Source organism: Glycine soja, chromosome 17 (assembly GCF_004193775.1).
Source record: "Glycine soja cultivar W05 chromosome 17, ASM419377v2, whole genome shotgun sequence".
Classification (NCBI taxonomy): Eukaryota; Viridiplantae; Streptophyta; class Magnoliopsida; order Fabales; family Fabaceae; genus Glycine; species Glycine soja.
Genome location: NC_041018.1, coordinates 8,400,869 through 8,417,528, shown reverse-complemented (window position 1 = coordinate 8,417,528; position 16,660 = coordinate 8,400,869). Strand labels below are relative to the sequence as shown.

Genomic DNA, 16,660 nt, shown 5'->3' with positions numbered 1-16,660 from the left:
TCTTTTGGTGAATAGATGAAGGAATAGGAAGAAAAAATATAGTGATAAACACATAAAAATTGAGCTACAGTAGTTAATTATTTTTTTTTCTGGGAGGGGCGGGGGAAGCTATGCTATGCATTCAAAAGAATTGAGACTACAGTCCAAAGATCACTTTCAGACTTCAACAAATTAAAACCAAAATCATACATTTAATAATAGCTAATAAGCTCATTAATTGTATCATTATCATCACATATATTAAAATATGTGATAGTTCCAAGCACCTGATAGATTAATTCCCCTACAACCATGTGTGTATACAGATCACACGTATCAGATCATTTACCTTTATCACTTTTCAGTGGTCAGCATTATATCCCAACATGCATGCTAAAACAAGCATTCTAAAGGTAAAATTCCAAAATTCTGAACCGAGTTATATACTAACTAAACCAACATGGTCACACCTACGAAGCCAACATTCCTTGACTAACAGATTGTTGATCAGCCATGTAGCATATATTGGAAGACCAGGAAATAGCAGATAAACAAAACAGGGTTGTCTAGAAAAGAAACCAAGGAGTGATCTGCTTTATTTGTTTGTGTTATTCAACTTCACTACTTTTTAGTGGCCTGAAGTTTGAGGTAGCTTAAAAGAACCCCCAGCATAAAGCATTTGGTACACGGGCTTAATTCTAATAGTCAAGATAATGCTGGAGATGGTTCCCGCAATACAGACACCAGCCAGAGTAAAAAAAGTTAGCTTGAAACAATTTGGACCCATGCATGCAACACTTGAAGCAATGAGGCCTACACCGTGTTGTTTTGCTGCCTCATTGTCGTATATATGTCCTGCTAGAAGAGCAGAGAAAAGAAATGCACCAAGTGGGTTCCCCAAAGCCATGAAGTTGCTCAATAGACCGAAGTCTTTCAAACCAAAAAGCTCCGAAACAGTGGGAATCACTATGGAAAATTGCACGCCGTAGCAGATACCAAGAACTGCAATTGCAGGATAAAGGGTTCCTTTGATAGCATAGGCAAACACAAGGTACAAGAAGATCATAATTATCTGCGTGCATGTCATCCAAATTGTCCTTGGAATCGTTTTTGTCCTGCGAATTGTCAAAACAATTGAACTTTATTCATACATCAATTAATTTTTAGATGACAAGAATAAGAATGAAGGTTTTAGTTACTGATTTGATGCTTATACTTACTCTATTTATTGCACACAATTTTTAGTCTTTGTTGTCCAAAATTGAAGGAACTAAAACAGATTACAGCTGTATGAGTAGAGACTAAAAATGATTAAAAAATGTGTCAGGACTAAAACGATTAATTGTTAGATGTCATGACTTAAATGTAGTGATTGTACAAATGTAAAGCCTAAATGAGTAATCAAACCAAGAACAAATAGTAAATGCGTATAAAGACCTATTACACTAGCATCAAATAATTATCTTGAAGATGATTTTCTTATTGATTGAAAAATCTCAAAATAAACAAACACTTAAACACAATTGACTTTCACATTAGATATGTTAGGAGTAACCACTGTAGTGTGCAAATAACAAGTGCTAGTCAAAGTACCATGGCATCCAATTATCCGAAATGATTACACTGATCTCTTAAAGATTTTAACTGATATGAGCGCGAGAGCAAAATCTTAACTTTACCAAACATAATTAATTACCTGACAAAATATTCTGAAACAACTCCTCCACCAAGCCGACCCACAAAATTGAAAAAACTGAAAAGTGACAGCAAGATTGTGGTATCTTCCATACCTTGTGCAATGCCTATTTGAGCCAAATTATTAAGTACAGTAACCCCAGTTCCAACACCAACAAAGTAAACAAAAAATAGTAACCAGTAATCTGCCTTAACTAGAGCCTCAGTAAACTTAAAATCTTCCCCTCTTTTGGGCCTTCTCTTCTTCCTCACTGCTCCCTCACCCTCAGCAAGAAGCATAGCCACCTCAGCTGAACCATCCACCACATCATTAAAACTTCCAAGACCACTAGCTGATGAAGATGATAGCAATGGCTCTACGTTGTCTTTGCCATCTTGAACCAAATAGTCTGTAGATCCAACATGTTCCTCAGGAATTTCTGTGCTAGAGGCTTTTCTGGGACACAGTGTCATCTTTATAGGGATAACAAGTGGAGCCAAGAGAAGAAGAATCATCACAGCCAACAAAGCATATGAAACACTGTCCCTTATGTGGATAAAGTTGTCAAGTAGAGTTGTAGCAAGAATATATAAACCCATGGCCACACTAGCACCTTGGATAAACAAAAAATGCCCCTTTTCAGCAGAATCATCACCAGAAGCAGGAGTACAAGGCCGAACAAGAAACATGGTACTGAAGCATAAAGCAGGAATACCAATGGCAAGAAACAAAAGGAACTTGGATGAAGAATTGTGAAAAACCACGCTGTAAATTTGAGTAAAAACTGCAGCACTGAGTCCCGAATAACCTTTCAGGATTCCTGCAACTGTGCCTCTACTGACAGGGAAATTTCTCATGTTGGTGACAAGAATAGCAGTAGATAACCATGCACAACTGTTGGTAGCAACAGCAAGTGCAAACCATAGCTGTAACACCATAGATAGAAAGAGGTGATAATTAACTAGGCCCTTTCAACTCCATGTACAGCTTAACAAACAATACTATTAATAGCCATTACTAAATGAATCAAAAATACAATGAAAAAAAAAATATGAATGAAGAAATAATAATAATAATAATAACGATGATAATAATAATAATAATAATAACAAGGATTCTAAATTTCACACAAGTTTGAAAATGTTTGATACTCATACTACAATTATTCTCGAATAACAAGTCCTGGTCCAACATAATTCCTTTGATTTTATCTCAGATCAAGTTTGTCTATAAGATATTAAATACCCAACAACCAATAAAAAGAACAGAATCAAATCTATGCTCCCAGAAAGAAGAAAAAGACAGAAAATTTGATGAGATGAAGTTACCAAGATGAAAGGAAGAGAATCAAGTGTTTTGGTGATAGCAAGCCAGAGAACACCAAAACCAAGGAAAGAAAAGAGAGCACCGATGAAGAGAATGAGCCAAGGAGGAAACTTGTTGCAGGCGAGTCCGGGAAGAATGCCAACATTCTCACCAATATCATTGGCAACACCAAGAAGGGTAATCTGGCTCTGGTTGAAACCCAAAACGGATTTCAAGGAATGGGAATAGAGAGGGAAACAGTAACCATTTCCTGAAGCAATCTGAACCCACACTGCAGCTCCAAGTCCCACCCAAGGTGGTCTCTTCCCTCCCTTCACTCGCAACATTTTTTATTTCCCTCACTTGTGTTCAAACTCACCTTTAACAAAAAAAAAAAAAAAAAACTCACCTTGGCTTCACAAAATGAGGAATCAAGGCAAAGGGTCAGAATCAATCAGTTTTAGAGTCAGAACAGAAATAAAGTTTGTGTGGTTACTGTGGACGGACCAACCATTTACTTTTAGCCTACTTGCAAAAACGTGCCAAGACTTCCAAATAAAGGCAAAAAATAAATAAATTATATGTGATAAATGTATTTTTGAGAAGGCTTGTGTCGATTTTAAAAATACAGTCTTTTTCTTAAATTTGGTGTACTAATTGGCATGCGAACAAAAGTGTGGAGCTTTCTCATAATATGGTGTTCGTGAGATGCACCTTCCTTTCAAACTAGCATTTGTTAATTTGTGTCAGTACCGAAATGTCTGGGTGTCTCCTATGTCTAGTTTCGTTTCTTGGCTTTTTGGGCAAATACTAGTCCGTTCCGTGTGATGTGTATGGTGATTTTAGGATGCTTTTGTGGTGGCGTGGATCAATAGTGTTTTAAGTGGTTGAGAGGCATATTTTCGCATGAACATACTTCAACATCCATATTAGTATGATTTAATTTGAGCAACAGAAAGAAAGAAAGAAGATATCAAACCTGCATAGGTTTGGCTTCTGTTATTTATAGATGTTGAGTTGACGAGTCTGAAATTAGTAAATTTTATGTCTATTTTCTGTACAAAATCATTTGAATAAAGTACGTAGTGAGTAGATTTTTTTTTATTTTTATAATGACGACAATACTATTAATAAAGAGAAGGTAACATTATATTGACACACTACGCCCTTGTCGTGACACACTTTGTTTTCAATTTTTTGGGCCACTACGCCAAGGAAGTTTCATTCCTGCATTCCATTGGTATTTATTCTAATCAAATGTATTCAGATTGGATTAAAAAATAAAGAATGTTAGTGACAATTTCTATAAGTTGTATATTTAAATATTATATATATATATATATATATATATATATATATATATATAGTTTTGATTATTTTACAAGATCATTTTTCAGTAAACTTATAAAAAAATGAAATTAGAGTTTTATTTCAATATCCTGTCAGTGTAAAGACTTTTGTCTTATTAATAAATCAAAAATCATCTTAAAAATATAATTTTAAATATAATATTAAAAAATTAATAATTTCCAATTATATGTCAACCTATAATCTAACAAGGTAAATAATTTACGAAATTATTTGTATTAATTATTTTTGTATTTAAATTAATAGATTATTAGATACTGTATGAAATAAGAAAATAAAAGTTAACCAAAAATTAATTTTAATTTTTAATTATAAGTTTCGAAAAGTTATTTATTATTAAAACCTATTTTGTTTATTGAGATTATTATATAATGTTTGATTATACAGATTTGAATAATAAACACTATCAACTCTTTGTCGGTCCGATTATAATTTTTAAAAATAATTAAATACAAAAACGATCTAAACATAAAGTTCTCTTAAATTTTTCTAAAATAAAATTTATGTTCAGCTGTAAGATTAACATTAGACTACTCGCATAAGAAGTCCAACTCCATACTCGAACAAGGATGATAAGGTAGTTCGGGAACTACCTTATCATCCTTGTTATTTCAAACTTCACTAATGTATTTCTTAATCACTTACAAAGCAAACGGAAAATTTTATTTTTCTTAATAAAAATTTTTGGAAGTAAATTTATCTTTAAAGTGAATGGAGTGTACCATCTTTAATTTAATTTAAAATATATTATAATCTTATGACAATAAATCTAAAAAGAATTACTTACGTAAAAAAAAATACAGCATTACTTGTTAACCTAAAAAAAAAAATCGTTTTACATATTGGTTTTTTTGTGACAATGGAGAAAGACCTACACTAATGTAATTAGACAGTGTAAGGGACTCAGAATATTTAACTGTGTGATATTTGGTACGATTACAAAATTCATGCGTCAGAGGGAAAAAGAAACAAAAAATGATGTTAGAGGGATTTTCATTTTAGCACTTTTCTTTTTCTTTTCATATTTTGGGTAAGAAGGTAGTCTGAAAAATCAAACAAAGAATATGCAAGTAAAGTGCTTATATTATTTTTTAAGGAATTTCAATTGTTTTTTATTTCTCTCAGTGGAGGCCCAAAGGCCAGGAATTTCAATTGTGTGGTCAATGGTCACACACGTTATAAAAGTATTAAATGTATACACCCAAAAAATATTAAATGCATCTTATTAAATGCTTTAAATTACTTTTTACCACATGTTCGGGAACATACAATACCCATTTTTTAAAATATTTAGAAGGTAAATTTTATTATAATTAGATTTGTTTTACATTATTCATATTTTTTTATCCTTTTCCATTACACTAATCATTTTAACACACACTCTTCTATTATTATCTTCCAATATTTGTTGTGCAAAAACTTGTAAAAAATTTATCCTACAGATACAAATTCTCAGTAGACTTCAGTCTTTTTCAGCTAACGGTTGTCACCTAAACTGGAAACCACCGTCGGGAAAATTCTAAGTAGTGCCGGCTAAACAATCAAAAGTGATTGTTTTTTAATTGAGGTGCTCCTCCTAATTTTCAATGCAACCCCATTGTAGTATTCATAAAACAAAGGGTGTTGCAAACCAATAAATATATTGTTTTGGTAAGACGGCTTCTAGCATAGGAAAGTGAAGTAGGTTATGTATCATATTAAAGTTTTTTTTGCCCTTGGATGGATTTTGCATTGCAAGTCATGAGCAAAGATTAAGTGGTCTCATCTGTAGGGTATCTCTTTACAAAATAATAACAATTAATTTAAGAATCCATGTGTACTTCATGTCTTCTCCAACTTTGTTAAGTTTCATTTTATGACTAGATCCATTTTGTAAGAAAATAAAATTATATTAAAATTATTAAAAAAATATCGAGACTCTTTCAACTTTTGTTCATCTCTTTGTCTCTAACTAATTGGTACTATTGTTTTCTAAAAACAATTAGTTACGGATGAGACACGGTCTGCTGCCCCTATGAATAAATTATGTTGAATACAAGTCATAAGTTCTTTTAAAAGTTTCTCTACTGAAAATATAAAATCTGAGAGTCAAAGACACTTTCTTATGGTACACAACCTACTTTGCTTCCCCATATTAGAAGCCGTCTCGATATTAAACACCCCAGGTTTCAAATAAGTAAAAGGGTTTTGTTTTTTGTCTTGAAATAGCCCAAGTCTGTGTTTCAAAAATCCAGGTCCAAAACAAAAACAATCTTGGGCTTATGATTTCTTGGACCCAAAATTTTGGAATGATCCATCTCCTGCACCTTCTACCCTGGCCTAAGTAGTAGCAGCGGTTTTTCTAAATTAATGCGAACATATATACTTCAAGTTCAAGGTTTATTTGGTTTCAACGTTTGTAATTAGAAACAGAAAATGTTACCATACTAGATAATACTACTAATATAAAAATGTTCCAAGAAAAGTTTCACGAATTGAACAGACATATTTGTGAAACGTTAAATGGAGGTGTTGACAATCGATCTAGCTTAATACAAATTACAAAAAAAAAAAAAATTGTAAAACTGAAAAAATTAAAAATTAAAATTTAAATAACCAAAACTTTTTAGTAGACCGAGTGAAATTGCAGATGTAATTTTGAAAACTGATTCACGATAGCCTAAATCAAATTTATATGCACTTGTAATTTTATTTATAAAATTATCATACCACTTGTACTTATTTAAGAAAATATTATGAAATTACTATATCTGTTTATTTTTCCCATAATCTTATTATATAAGTTACGTTTTATTATTTTAATTTCCTTTTCTAAATTAATTTATTTATATAGGTAAATTCTTATGAAATTATTCTAGGTCTTATTATTTAAATTATGTCTACAAGAAAAATAACATCTTGTTGTGTGTTTTGTTAAATTTCTGTATGATCACCTATATTACATTGTCGAATAAGACTATATTTGAATTTCTAAAACAAAATCTTTAACTTGAGTATTGTTGATAAAAAAACATAATTAGAAAAAGAAATCTCATAATAGGTGAATTAATCAATGATTTTTGATAAAAATTAATCATAAAAAATTAATGACATAAAAAAATGTATATGAACATTTCTTATATTTATAAAATTTAAGATTACTTTGGTAAAAAAAAACTTAAATTTTTAAATAAATACTCTGTAAAATTTTAATAGAGTTTCTTCTCTCAACCATAGTGTTTTATATTTTTTTATTAAGTGATTTATAATTTAGATCCTAATGTTTTATTTAGTAGACATGGTCTTTGAAAAATCAAATAATCGACCGAATCAAAAACATAAAATTTGAATTGAATGACTTTCTACATAAACATTAGTTGAAACCAAACCAAAAAACACTATTAACAACTATCAATTAGATATTCCCAAATCAAAACCATGCTAAGTTATGACAATTATTACATAGAAGTGGCTTCTAAGTCAAAGAACACATCTGAAAAACCACATCTCTTGTTCCATATCTCTACAATCTGTTGCTATTTTGATGGGGGAAAAATCTTCTTATCCCTATCTCTTGTTCTATGCAATCATATGCCCAAGAATATAAGAAGACAGAAACACCGTCTTCACATCCAAACATCAAGCACCCCGCGGACTTAACCGGTATCTGCACATGCCATTGCCACGTAGTGAACCATGAAATCCCAAACACAAATACATAAGGGCCCTCCTAAGAGTGGGACCCACTCCACCGTTGCTTTGTAAACTTTCTCTGACCAAACCAAAACTAATGCGTTTATGGTTTCAATTCTCTCATGTAACAAACAAACAATAACATCTATACTGAAATTTCTTGACACAGCCACATAGGAGTCCCACTCCGATGGAATGGAAAATTGAGTTTATGCCTTCTACTCAAAGCATGGTAGAACAATTAGTTTTTTTTTTCTTTGGTGTAACTATTGAGATTTTTTTAGTTGGCACCTAATTTGTCGGTCTATTTTAAAATAAAATGATATTTTCAGTTGTAATTCTATATTCTTGTACTCAAGCTGGATGTTAAATCTCAAATTCTGATTAAAGAATCTAAGTTCTAAGTATGAAGTGTTTAATTACTTATATCAACAATTTTTCCCATATGATAAATAGTTTGTTAATTAGTTTCATGTCAAAGCAGGCATGCAGCAGATTAAGATGCGATTAAATCTCAATTATTGTACAAGAGCATCTTGCTCTATTGCTCGTGGAGAAATGGCCTTCACGTTGTGTACTGCCTTCCTGACAAGGGTTCCCAAAATCTTATAATTCTGAACAATGACAACTCTAGTAATTAGTGCTCCTAGTTTTCACCCTATAAAATATCTGGAGTTGTTAAAACTTAGAAGGGTCAAGGGCCATCTCATGTTCGCCCAACAAGTCCAATGTTACTTAAATACAATAAACACTTTAAGTAGTGGCATGTGATTTCATGGCATAACAATTATAACATACAAAAGGATAAATAAAAAAGGAAATGAATTTATATTATTTTTTATATAAATTCTTTTAAGTTTAAATTATTAGCAAAGTCTTTATGTTTTATTTTTTAGTATAACTTTGCTTTTGCTCGCGACATGTCATTAGTTTACATTATAGTATCATAAGGACCTTTTTGAAAATATAGATAAAGTATAAGGATTTATCCATTAAACATGCAATTTTATTTTTTCTCTCTCTCAAATATATCCTTCTTTAGAAAAAATCGTGTTTAAGATACTATAATCTGCCACTAAATGTATCCTTCTATCTTTTAACATTTGCAAGAAATTAATCACTCACGAGTTATAAATTGGAATGGTATGAAAAACGAAAAATCATCTATTCATTTTGCTAGAATTTTCTCTTTAATCGCGATTATTTGATTACCAGCGTCCCAGTTAATGAATATATGAGGACATTTCTCATATTTGGAAACAGTACTAAAGAAAAAGTTGACGACATGTATAGTGTAGATATAGAACCGATGTTGAAGTTGAACGACAAATAGCCAGAAGTGGTAACAATAGAAGGAAACAAAAGCGTTGGTCCATAAAGTCACGTCGCATTCGAGAGCTTCAACATTATCAGCTTATCCACTTTTGTTCGTTCACTTCCTTGCCCACTGCAAGTTTTATAACTTTATTATTATGGTATAGTGCTGTGAATCTATAATAATGGGGGCCCTCGTTGTTCTTTTTCTTGCGAATACGTCCTAATTTCGTATAACTATGGTGAATGGTGAGTAATTATTGGGCTGAGAACTCAGTTACGGGTTATCTTCTATGTATTGGGTTCAAGAGCCGTTTTACTTTTACCTTACCAACTCAGTTTGTCTCAAGTTAATTTTGATAAGCTTAAATTAAAAGAATGTATATTTAATAATTTCAAAATATTATTTAAGTAGAGTAAACGAGAGTTCCATATTTGATAAATTACAGATTTAAAACTTTAACTTATTTTTTTAAGTGAGATGGATGTACGTAATTCCTATTTTTTAAAATTAAATACAAAGATTAAATTGAACATGGAAAATCTTATCTTATATGGTCAATTTTATCATACATAATCTTATCTTATACTAATACATAGCTATTCATACTGATTAAATTAATAATATAAAAACCTTTAAACTAATTAAAATCGTAGATCTTTGCTTATCATAACAGATATGAATCCCAAATGCAATGTCTTTCCGCCTACAATATATTGTATTTTGTTTTTCTGTGGAGCACTCAAAAGTCCAATCACAGTTGATGGTTGTTTCGCCGTGCAAAAGCATGGGCTTGCTTTCTTGCTCTAGTTAGTTGAAAGCGTTTGTAGAAACCAGCATTAAGTATATTACGCGCCTAGTTGAATTAGATGAATATGAAAGCCTTCACATTGCCGTAGAAGACTGGCGCAGCAATATGCGTCACCAATCTACAATTTATGTTACTCGCACTTACTAATCATTTCAAACCTACATATAATATACACATAATATATATATTCAAGATAATATTAACCGATTGACTTAAGGGCCCCCTGTGCATCTCAAGGGCCGTTCCCCAACCCCACCCCTTTCAAACTTCAAATTCCAGTCTTTGTTCTCCATTTTTTCACAAACTTAGGCCAAGTTGTTATTTGTGTGGGATTTTAATATAGTATTAACTATTAAGTACTACTAACATCATATAATTTTTTGTATTATCAATAACTTATATAGTATATTTTATTTTAAAATCAGTTCAACTTTTTTTATTAGAGTGAAAAAGTTTTGCCATTGCATAATCTGATGATACTTTCTTTTATACTATTTCAACTCTGCACTAAATTTCAACTCTTTATCTATTATATACACAGTCGTATGGAATCTTATAACTATTAAATTATAAAAGTTTAGTCATTAATCATAGCAACCAGTATGTCATGCTGTTTATACAATATGTTATAAATGTGTGTTTCACAAATTATATAAATATCAAAAACATAGTTTAAAATATAAAAAAGACTAATAAATTTATATTAAATTTGTATTAATGTATAGTTCATTATAACAATCCACTATTAATAATTTTACTTTAATATTTGTATTTTTTTATAAAAAATAATAATTTGAATTGTCAAACATTTTGGTGAGGTTTTATATTTTAGACCCCACAAAATTTAAAAGTTTAATTTTAATTTTAAATATTTATTTTGACCCTTAAAAAGTGTGAGATAGTGATGAATTGATTATTGAAAGATAAAAAATTTAAATTTAATTATTGAATATACAAAAATTATAACAAATTAACTCTACCATTAAATTTTTGAAATTATTTTATTATATTATGAAGTTATAATATTCAATGAATAACTTAAAAATAAGTTATATTTTTTGAAAATCTTGATATTAAATTTATAACATTAACTTTAATTTCCATTTAACTGTAAAGTACCGTGTGAAGTATTCATGCCATAATGTTTTTCTTCTTTTGAGGGTCAAGTCATTATCTATCCTAATTCTGATGCCGGACGTCACATTCCACAAATATATATTCACGCCACTGCCATTCATCATTTCAATTTTCATCCAGTCTATGGCATGGAATGGAAACGGGTCTCTATCGTCATTACCAGAGACTCCATCAGCAATAATGGTGCATCATTATATGATTATATTGATGATGATAAACATTGTGTCTTGCACTCTAATCTTAACAAAGCTTTATCCTGTTCTTGGAGTTGGATCCAACCAATCCCGTTATGCGTTATCGTGTCCCGTGTTGGCCCCCCCACTTGCCAGTTGCCACCAAAGATATATTCCCTGCAAAACAAACACTAGAAACAATTATTAATAGCATAAAAACAACAAATAATTAAATCAAACTAAAAAGAATTAATACGTGTTGTAAACGTATCTCACCAAGTAAACAAATACACACGAAAATATATCAGTGAAAAATACGGAATATATCAGTGAAAAATACGGAGAAATACACACGATTACGAAAAAACGCACAACAAATAAATACAAGGCAAAGTTGACGAACGGATACCACGGAAAAGTTTATGACAAACGCCACGTCACGACGAGAAGATAAAAACTTAAAAAAGAAAAACGAAAACTATAGAAGAAATAAAAAAGAGACGTGACATTGAAATTGAACTGAAAAAATTGAACGAAGTGGAACATTTGTAATGAACCAAAATTTTGACTGAATATAGTTTTGAATTTTAATTGAGGATTAGTTATTTGTTTTTAAATTTTAATCAAAATCGTTTTCCATAAAATTAGGTCCAGAAGCTCCAAGAATGGCCATCAATGGCTGCAACTGAATATATAAGTTCTGTATTATATACACACAGACACACGCAAACACAGAGACGAAGCACATAATCAGTTTTCGCTTGGATTTGGAAACCGTCCGCGCATCCATTAGATCTCAAACCAGTTCGGTTGGATCCGTCGCCGCCGTTTTCGTCGCCGTCCGCGGTGGCCGGAAACGGTAGAGGTAGGGGAAGTAGTTCAATTCAAATGACCTCTCTCTGCCATGGACATAACGGAGAGCCTGCTAGGCCTCGGGTAAAAGTCTCCTCGCCTTCTCTGCTGGTGCGAGGAAGGTCGAATCAACGCGGCGAGAGCTCGCTTCACGAGATCTCCTTCGACGCCGCGAATTCTCACGAGCGAGTTCGTCATCGCGGATCTGCGCGCGTTGAGGCGGTGCGGCGAGTACGGCGCCGGAGCGTGGCTCTTCTTGTGGAGGCTGCAACGGAAGGAGCCAGGGTGCGTCGTAGGCGAGCACATGCAGGTCCGCTTCTGCTGGTGGTGCGGGCTACTGCTTTGCCTTGAAGCGCCGGTTCGCGGCGCCACCGAGATGGAGCGGTTCGGAGAGACCGAACGGTCGAGGGAGAACCGGACGGAGGGAGCGGTGGAACCGTAGAGGTTGACACGTGTTGGAGAGCAAGAGCGGTGAAAGAAGGAGGAGGAGCGAGAGGTGAAGCTGGAGGTGGAAGAAGCGAAAGCTGAGGAAGAAGAAGATGATGATGTAGAGTGAGAGTTGCAGAACCTAGGGGTTGAAGAAAGGGATCCAATTACTGCGCTTCTTGGTTTTCTAGAAGCTGCCGCCATTTTTTCCATGGAAGAGAGAAGAGAGGGAAACAAAAAGAGAAGGGATTTTTTTTTTCTTCTTTTTTTCCCTAAAGGCCGGGTTCGGCTCTTTGGTTTGGCAAACCTAGCTTTACTCGAGCTATGTATATATAGACTTTTGAAACACTTGGCTATGGAGTGTAGCCAAAGATTCGCGATATTTTCTAGTTGGGGTATTTACTTTGTGGAATTGTATTGGTGGCCCCTTGATTCTTGATTTTGTTTGCGCCTCTTTGTTATTATCGTCTCTTATTGTACATTGTTTTTTTTTTCTATGCACAGTCATTAATTGAGATTAGTGCTGAAAAGGATGAAGGTAATTTTTTTTATCATTTGATTAAGGTATAAAACAGTTAAATTTGCTTTGAAAATCCACTCCTCAAAAGTGTAATTGAGAAGTAATTAGTGATTACCTTGTGTGTGAAATCTTGATCAGTAAATTAATTAAAGCGCTAGAATCTAAACTTTTGAGGAGTAATAGTTCTGAATAAAAAAGGAAAGGAGGAAAAGAAAAAGAAAGATTGTAAATGAGGAAGTATTTGAATAAGATAGGGCAGGGATGCAACAGCAAAAGGTGAAAATTGAGTGAGAGGGGAGGGTTAAGTTGGGTTAGTTAAGCTGAATGGAGGGGGACGCTGAGCCTGAGCCCTTAGAATTGCGATCCAACGGCTTTCAGTTTAACAAAGCTGTGGGCTGCACATAACATAATAATAAAAGAACCGTTTTAATTCCACTGACACCTTTTTACAGACTTCTCGTCCTCTATTCCTATCTCTCTGCCACGTATCATCACTTAATCCACTACCACTTTTACATCACCAAACTACCCTTCTCCCTTCTTCAAATTTCCTTTTTTTGGTGTACTGGATGAGAAAAAGCGCATTTCTTCTATTTCTATCTACTTCTATTTTATCCTGAATTTTTATCAACTATTAACTGCAACAAATTAAGAAAAAAAGAATTACTATCAACTTTGTAACTTGTTAGTAAAACATAAAAAAAAACACATTAAGTATTATTTTGTAAAATGAATATTAGAATATATCAAACATTATGTTTTTTTAACATTTTGACGTGTTTAATTTTTTAACAAATACTTTTTGAGAGAGATAAATATTTGAGCTTTATTTCTATATAGGTCAATTAATACAAATTATCATTAATGTAATTAGTATAAATTAACATCTCAGTTTGAATAAAACAATTTGATCTCTTTAAATAAGATTTTAAATTCTGTAGGTGAAATAAACATATTTAAAATAAAAGATTTTAATCAGATTTTTTAACAAAAAATTATAATCAGAAAAATTGTTCAATATTATGATAAAAAATTATTATTAAAAAATAAATTTATTATTAATAACAGTTTATGATTAAATAAAAATATAAAAACTTTTTATACAATCATGCATACGGGTAGTACATTTTTCCAAAAAATGTCTCTAAATAGTTAAAAAAATAGGATTTAAGATTAAAAAAATGGGTGGTAGCTAAAAAATAGGATTTAAGATTAAAAAAATGGGTGGTCGAATCTTAAATCTTATTTTTGGAAAAATCAGTTGACCAAATCCCCTTTAGAAATTTGTCAGGGGATTCCTCTTTCAATTTCGAGCATTTTAACATATTACGGTCCTCAAACGAACATTTCTATTAAAAGTTACCACCATTTTAAGCTTATAGTACTCTGAAAGTATTTCACCACAAAAATGATGAAATATAGTGTCCGGCTTCTGTCCTGTTTCTGTTATGTTTCGCCAACAAGAGTGACAAAATTCACTACCATGTGTCTTGTTTCGCCAATAACAATGGCGAGATCCACTATCCGTTGCCACGTGTCTTGTTTCGTCAACAACAATGATAAAATGAATACCAAAACAGAGGTCAATTTGACTACTATCAATTTAAATTATAATTTTTAATATAATTATTATAAAAATTAAAAACAGATTTATTGCACATTATAATTTATATTTGGAAGAAAATGTAAAAATATTTTACATTATACACTATTTACTTCTTTTAAATACTTGCAAATGAGAAAAAAAGAAAAGAAAAGAAGATCCACTGTACCTCATTATTTTTATTTTATTCTAGTTTTATTTACAGATGTTTAGTAAAGTGGTTTTTAGGAGATGTTTATATGTGCTTCTATTTTCTATTTTTATTCTTTTATTATGAAATTGTTACCATGTTTCCGGTCAGTTTCCTGTCTTTAAAGATTTGTATATGAAACATTAAAAACAACCTTTTTTTTGTTTTTTTCCTCCATTTTTGTATAATTCTTTTAAAACATAGAACCTTTTAAAACAAAAAACAATTGAAAATAATGTGTAAATTTTGTAAAGACAAAAAAATAAAAACACAATTAAATATCCTTTTATTTCTCTAGACTTGGCATAAATCTAAAGTAAATAAATATTTCTCGAAAATGAATGTTATATTTTTTATTTGGCTAATCATTGCCCTTACGATATTATTTAAGAAATTAAAATAAAAAATATTTATTATAAAATTATAGAAAAACACAAAAAAAGATCATAAATAATATAATATTTTTCTTTTTTAATTTAAGATATAATATCGGAGATTGTCATTTTTTTTAAGCTTCTCATTAGCTATTTGTTTTGTTTCCTCTTAAGATAATATTCCTAAAATGAAATTGGTTTTATGATGATAAGGCCTTGGCACTAGAATCGCATATGGACTTAATTAGGGCAATTCTTCACAAGATGTACAACATGTTATTTATCAAAGGAATGTAAACATGTTACCTTAAACGACACGGTATAACTTACATATTCTTATATTAACACTTATCACGCTTATTTTCTTTTACATTGTCTTGTTTGTCGTCGATTAAAATTAAGACAATGAATCGTCTTTTTCTTCAATGTAATTATATTTCACTTTTATAATATAATGATTAAATATTATATTTTTAGCTTTTTTTTTTTAAACAGATTTTTATCTATTAATTAATCTATTTCAATAATAGAACATTACACGCAAGGAGCCAAACTTTTTTCGTTAACGGAGTAAAAACCCATCAAGGAGAAGAAAACACTCTAGTTAAAGATGTTACGTAGACACTTCAATTCCTATAAATCTATATCAACATCTTGATGTTCTCTAGTGAGAAAATGTCTATTTTCTTCTTGGCCCTCTTGTTGGGAGTTTTCAATTTTGGATTGAATTGAACTTCCAAGAATTAATGAAACTAATATTCTTAGCTCAGAAACCAAACTAGGACCCTCCTTAGGCAAAGGCAAACCTCCACCACTAAAAAAGGGGTTTGATAAAGTAGACACATGGGTCATTGGGACTCTTATTTAAGAAATTTGAATATCACTTTGTAAACTGCTGCAAGATATGTTGGAGTTGGTTTGGGAGAGAAAGGATTCAATGATTCACAAGAAGCCTAGCCAGCTGCATGATATGATATGACACCGAAAGTTTTCTTCTAGTCAGCTATTTTTTATTTTGGAAGATTCTCAATTAAAAAACAAAAAAAGACTACAAAACAAAGAACGACACGTAGTAGCTACGGGAATGTGACCATGTTGTGAATGGGAAGGCTTAATATTGGACTATTGAGGCCTCGAATTCATTGGGATGGCTAGGCCCTGCCATTATGAGCCTAACAAAATATAAAATTAGATATGGTTTTAGTTTTGAGTATGACAGAGTCGTGAGCAAAACCTTATAAAATTGTGGTCTCCAGGCCT

At 31.6% G+C, this 16,660-nt stretch overlaps 2 protein-coding genes across 2 annotated transcripts; both read right to left on the bottom strand.

The window, feature by feature from the left end:
- Nucleotides 1–137: 137 nt before the first annotated feature.
- Nucleotides 138–3,551, bottom strand: LOC114393393 (protein NUCLEAR FUSION DEFECTIVE 4-like). The gene is made up of 3 exons (XM_028354723.1): nt 2,983–3,551; nt 1,676–2,580; nt 138–1,094 (listed from the first exon to the last, which is right to left on the bottom strand). Exons 1-3 carry the CDS (start codon nt 3,304–3,306, stop codon nt 608–610), a joined length of 1,716 nt encoding a protein of 571 aa, XP_028210524.1. The 5' UTR covers nt 3,307–3,551; the 3' UTR covers nt 138–607.
- Nucleotides 3,552–11,433: 7,882 nt separating this feature from the next.
- LOC114393772 lies at nt 11,434–13,033 on the bottom strand. Its single transcript, XM_028355209.1, has one exon. It carries the CDS (start codon nt 12,924–12,926, stop codon nt 12,315–12,317), a length of 612 nt encoding a protein of 203 aa, XP_028211010.1. The 5' UTR covers nt 12,927–13,033; the 3' UTR covers nt 11,434–12,314.
- Nucleotides 13,034–16,660: the final 3,627 nt, after the last annotated feature.